Source organism: Lathyrus oleraceus, chromosome 7, assembly GCF_024323335.1.
Source record: "Lathyrus oleraceus cultivar Zhongwan6 chromosome 7, CAAS_Psat_ZW6_1.0, whole genome shotgun sequence".
In the NCBI taxonomy this organism is placed as follows: Eukaryota; Viridiplantae; Streptophyta; class Magnoliopsida; order Fabales; family Fabaceae; genus Lathyrus; species Lathyrus oleraceus.
The window spans coordinates 543,056,993-543,062,806 of record NC_066585.1 but is presented as its reverse complement, the minus strand read 5'-3'; the positions used below and the strand labels follow the sequence as shown (position 1 = coordinate 543,062,806).

The following is a 5,814-nucleotide window of genomic DNA, read 5'->3' as shown; positions in this document are numbered from 1 at the left end:
TATTGGCTCATTATGAACAATCATATACCAAAATTTTATGTCACCTTATCGATAACACATAATTAGTTCTTCTGGAGTTAGAACATGATCGAGAGTTAGAGTGTTTCTATGTCTATCCTAAACATATATAGAAAATGGTCATTGAAAATCGGTGGCTAGACAAAAGGTTACTACATGTTTGATCTATGTAAGTATATAGAATTGAATATCTCATTATGGTTTTGTACATTCATCGGATACTTACTTTTAGAATTCCTCACTTATTTTTTGAATTTTGTTTAACCATTTCATCGTGTTTGTATGAAATAAATAAATAGGATATGTATTCGATTTACAAATAATTATGCGAAAAAGATTGAAGAATACATAACATCACAGTTAAACGGGAATAAAGACGGTTATTTAACATCATTTATCTATAAGTGGATAATTTTGAAATGATGATTTCTCTATTATATATAATTAGTTTCCATGTTTAACCAAATACTAATTATATATGCTTGTGTTCATTCAATGAACATTTTCAATTAATCATCATATCTCTTCGTACGAATATGGTAATTACATTTTGTTCCTTACACTATCCATTTGAACAAAAGATGAAAAAAATTATTGCTGGGTAACTTTATGTTTATGAAACTTTTATTAATATTTTCTTTGACTTTCTAATTAGTTTATCATGGAATATTTTTAAATCATTTTCAAAATACAGGATTGTGGAGTGACACTATATTATGAATAATTCTAGAAAAAGACTCACATTTCGTAAATTAATTTAATGTTCTGCTTTAGTCTCTTAACTAAAAAATGTTACAAGTTAGTCCCTTAACTTCACTTTTGTTTCCTTATTTGGGTCCTTCTGTCATGAATATATATTTACATGCATGTGTGGTTATATATTCATTAAATTTTTAAATTTGTAGACAATGAGACAAGCTAAGGGATACGAGTGTGGTTATTATGTAATGAAACACATGTTAAACACTGTCTCTACTGACATTGTTGATTCTTGGGATCATGTATATATTATGTCATGAAATGTTTACAATAACATGATTTAAGCTTAAGTTTGCTATTATATTTCAAATCATCTGATATTCAATTTTCTTCACTTTTTTTTGTAGACGTTTAACGACATGATACTTTTCTCCCCTGTGACTTAAACAACATCGGTAAACATTGGGCTTTTATTTTTAATGTTCTACTTAAAAAGGGTGTTAATGTATGGCTTTGGCTTTAATGTTTGTAAATATATGATTATAACTTAATTTGATGTTTGTAATAGATGACAATGGTATATACATATTTGTTTGTAAATAAATTTTTTTAATTTGTTGCAAAAAATATTTAGATAATATATGTATAAAATATAGGTAAAAAAATACAAGTTTGTAATATACGGAAAAATAAAATTAAATAAAAAAACAAAGTACTGTTATTTACAATTACTTTTGTAATAGGTAGTGCGCCAATTAATTAGATACCATACATGATGGTAAAAGAAATTTAGATATGAAAATGTATGAGATATTATATATATCTAAAGTTATATTAAATAAATTGCAATGAACCTCTAAACATGATCCATTAACTTGATTCTTCTCTTGATTAGCTTCAACATATGTCAATACTTGTCTATCAATATCTTAATCTTTGATCATCATTGACTTAATCAATATTGATCATGATCAAACATCTTGATTCATCACTTGATTAAGCTACATAATTGACAATCATTCATCATATGTGTTTTTAAGCTCTTTCTTCTTTGATAGTTTTCATCAATTTTTGTCTTCATCAAAGTTACATTTGATAGAGGATGAATATCTTCTTCACAATCTCCTCCTTTTTCATGATGAAAAAATATATTAAAGATAAATTTTTGTTTGACATTTGATATTCCCCTATTATTTTATAATTCAAGCTTTGGTATCCTGAAATAAAATGAACAAAAACAACCATACATTTCCTTCCCCTTTTGACATTATCAAAAATAAGAAAGAGAATAAAATCCAATGTAAAAAGTACTATAGATAAAGATGAATCATGATAGATGAAATTATTAGATGAAAGAATATAATAACACATATTTAGACACTTATCTTCTTCAGAATTCTCTTTGAACGTATCACTCTTTTCAAATCATTTTCACCTTAATGAAATTTATCTTACCATATCTTATGGTTTCCTTATATCTTGAACAACCAACCTTTATTTTACACTTTTAGCATATGGTTTCCAAGCATACCTACAAAAGAGAATTAATAGTTCTTTCTAGGTATCCTATTTTCTTTGGATCCTTTTGGGTTAGTTCCTTTCTCAACCCATACATAATTTCTACTAGGTACACCAAAATTTAAAACATAACAAGGGAATCTTTTTATAGGAGAGTTGAAACTACAAATGCTCAAAAAACTTTTGGACTTCCCCCAAAAGAGTCTTAAAAAAGTTTAACACGTCTCTAACACATGTGAAGGCCAAAACCATTCAGTGTCTCAAAAATAAATCATCATTGCTTACATTAAATAAAATCGAATGCTTCCATCTAGTGATTACGTTTGATATCTCCCAGCTGACACACAAGCTACACAAAAAACACTTGGCATTGGCTTGATGACTCACCCTTAACTGAGGGACTCACCTCTAACTGAGAGACTTATCCCTAATTGAGAGACTCACCTTCAATCGAGGGACTCGCCATTAACTGAGGAGTTCAATAAAAAAATGATGAGTCTAAAACACTTCGCTCTTAACAAGTTCTCGTGCTTGAGGGATTGTGTAGTGATATAATTATAAAGGGCATGACAAGACGGTATTGGGCCAAGCCTCGTAAGGAGACCGACCCATAATATGGAGCCCGTACATAACCCCCACTCCGTTGGCTACTCGCCTTAATGAGAAACGCGGGGTGACATGTACATAACCTATAATCGCATATGCAAGAAGTATCGGACACAATCCCCTAAGAAATGGCCAGTCAATAGCTTCCCAAATCAAGGTGGGACAATTACCACTTCTGAAGAGCCCTCAAATCCATGTACATAAGCCTCTATAAATACCTCAACTTTAGGGTTGAGAAAAAAATTCGGAATACACACGAAAGACCTCCATAAGATACATAACTTCTCACCTCATGTAAGTTTGCTCTCTTCACACCACATTTATCTCAAAATCTCACTATCGTGAACTTACTCTGAAACCATCGAAAATTCTTAAAGCATCTTATTTTATTACCTTTGAACTCTTTATTATTCTCAATAAAATACTTATAAAAGAAAAACAATAGCATATACATGTGTACAGAAACAACACTAATTCATCTTGGATCATAACGTTGCACAACTAATTGATGCATTTGAACACAAATATTACAACATGCGCATGTAGCTAGCAAGCTAAGGATGCATCAATTGCAGTACTCACTCACTCATTCTTAATTACAAACTATAATGTACTTATATAATAAAAAAGTTCTATTTAAAGTAGCTTTGTTAGATCTTGTATTGCAACCTTGTGGATGAGATGAGATCATCTCCTAAAGCTTCCAGGGGCAGAAGAGGCTTTTACTTCAGAGTTAAAATCTTCATCAGGGAGTTTAACAGCAGTGTAGGCACCTGCCCCAGCTAAAGCTCCAAGAATAGGAGCTATGATATATAGCCATATGCCTTTGTAGTTGTTTGCAGCAATTGCTGGGCCCAATGTTCTTACTGGATTCATTGAACCTCCAGTTGCAGGCCTTCAGTAACAATTTCAAAACAATAAGTTCATTTTGGAAAACAATACCTAAATAAAATAAGTATCTTTTTCACTTTTTGAATTTCTCAAAGTTGGAACATACCCAGCAATGAGTATGTTGAGCATGACGGTGGCTCCCACCGCGATTCCCGCAAGCTCTCCCACCTGTATCATGTTACCACAAGTCACTATCACAATCCACATCAATTAATTAATTCATAATAAGATCTTTTATCAAAATTTCTAAAACTATTACTCATTAATTATCATATTTTTCATATATAAGAGACAGGTGGAGTATGTTTTTCTAGTTAATATTTGGTGTAACACAATTAATTAAGATTCCAAATCCCACTTGTCTTTAGTTAGTGCTACTGTATAAAGACAAATATCTCACTTGCAAAACATATATGCATGTTCATTCATACAATCAATGGTCACAAAAGAATGAATTTTATATCCATTTACGACAAAAGCTGCTCAGATATCTTTTCCATTGACTCTCATCCCATCTTACCCTTTTGGATTTATGTGCCTCAAACTTCCTGTATCACGTTGCCCTGGTCGACTCATATATATATATATATATATATATATATATATATATATATATATATATATATATATATATATATATATATATAGATAGATAGAGTTTTTATAATGAAATATGGATATGAAATAATATACTCACAGCTCTTGTGTCGGTTGCAACTGCAGTGACAACAAACATGAGATTAAAGCTGATAATGAACTCTAAAGCAAAAGCTTGGCCATATTCAACTGAAGGAACAGTGACACCACCATTCATGAATGGATGAAAAACTCCTTTCAGACTAAATGCAGCACATATTGAAGCCAGAATTTGTGCACCAATATACAAAGGCACCTATACAATTAATTCAGAAATTCAAAATAAGCACTTGTGTGAAAAATTAATTAGAAGATGAATTAGAGATTTTTCTTTTTACATTTTTCCAAGGAAAGTGCTTTAATGCGGCGAATGAAATGGTGACAGCAGGATTGAGATGAGCACCAGAAATATGACCGGTTGATAAAATAATGATCATAACAGCAAGTCCAGTAGCTCCAGCACATCCAATTAGTGTCTCTGAATTATGTGTCTTTTGGTTCACAATTGCAGTGGCTATTCCAGCAAACATTAGAATATATGTGCCTATAAACTCTGCTCCAACCTAGAAATTACATTGATCAACATATCAAAATTTATTACATAAATGTGAATAAATATTGCCGTTAGATATTAAACTCTAGACTAACCGTTTATACATATTTAACTCAACTAATACATATATCAGCTGAACTAACCTACTCAACTGCAACATTAATATGTGATGGGATGTACCTTTTTGGCGAGAGGAACGGGAGGAGGAGGCAAAGAGCAAGAGACTTTAGGTAAGGCACCATCCTCCAAAGTCCATTCTTGAACATTAAAACATTTCAAACTCTTGAGTAATGAGTTGTTTCTACCACTTCCATGTCTTTCAGATTTGAATCCACCAAAAAGAGGAGCACCAGGAGTACCTGGTGTTGCTGGAGTAGAAGGTACTGATGGGATTTCCTCATTGTCCATACTCTAATTAATCACTCTCAAATTAAGTAATAAAATAAACCAAAACAAAGTTTACAGGAAATGGCCTTGAGATGAGTGGTAAAGTTGTTTGTCTTAATGTGTTAATTGTGATGAGAGTTCAAAACTAAGGTAACATGTATATATAGAAATGGGATAGATGGGGTATCAATTAATGCTTTCTTAGGAAGGTGTGTATGTACATAAAGTAATATATATAATGGAAAATATTTGATATACACTCCATACTCATGGTATTTAGGGCTTGTTTGGCTCATTTTTTTCTTCAAAAAATGATTTTTATATTATATATTTTTGTTTTATTTTTCTCTCATCTTGTCCTTCTTCTTTTATATATTTTTGATGATAAAGATATGTTTTGTTTGTTTGTTTATGAGAAAAACTGAAAATATGGATTTTTCAACAATAACATTTTCAAGTGTCATGTTTCAATAATCATGATGAGAGAAAATATGGATTTTAATTTT

General features: G+C 31.0%; 1 protein-coding gene across 2 annotated transcripts; it reads right to left on the bottom strand.

Moving 5' to 3' along the window:
* Window positions 1-3,296: 3,296 nt before the first annotated feature.
* On the bottom strand, window positions 3,297-5,506 carry LOC127105358 (aquaporin NIP6-1). Of its 2 annotated transcripts, none has more exons than XM_051042530.1 (5): window positions 5,102-5,506; window positions 4,707-4,931; window positions 4,430-4,624; window positions 3,839-3,900; window positions 3,297-3,736 (listed from the first exon to the last, which is right to left on the bottom strand). In XM_051042530.1, the coding sequence occupies exons 1-5, from the start codon at window positions 5,327-5,329 to the stop codon at window positions 3,529-3,531; spliced, it is 918 nt and encodes a 305-aa protein (XP_050898487.1). In that variant the 5' UTR covers window positions 5,330-5,506; the 3' UTR covers window positions 3,297-3,528. The 2 variants fall into 2 exon arrangements, with proteins under 2 accessions (XP_050898487.1, XP_050898488.1); XM_051042531.1 differs by having other exon boundaries at window positions 3,297-3,692; window positions 3,857-3,900.
* Between the last annotated feature and the right edge of the window lie 308 nt (window positions 5,507-5,814).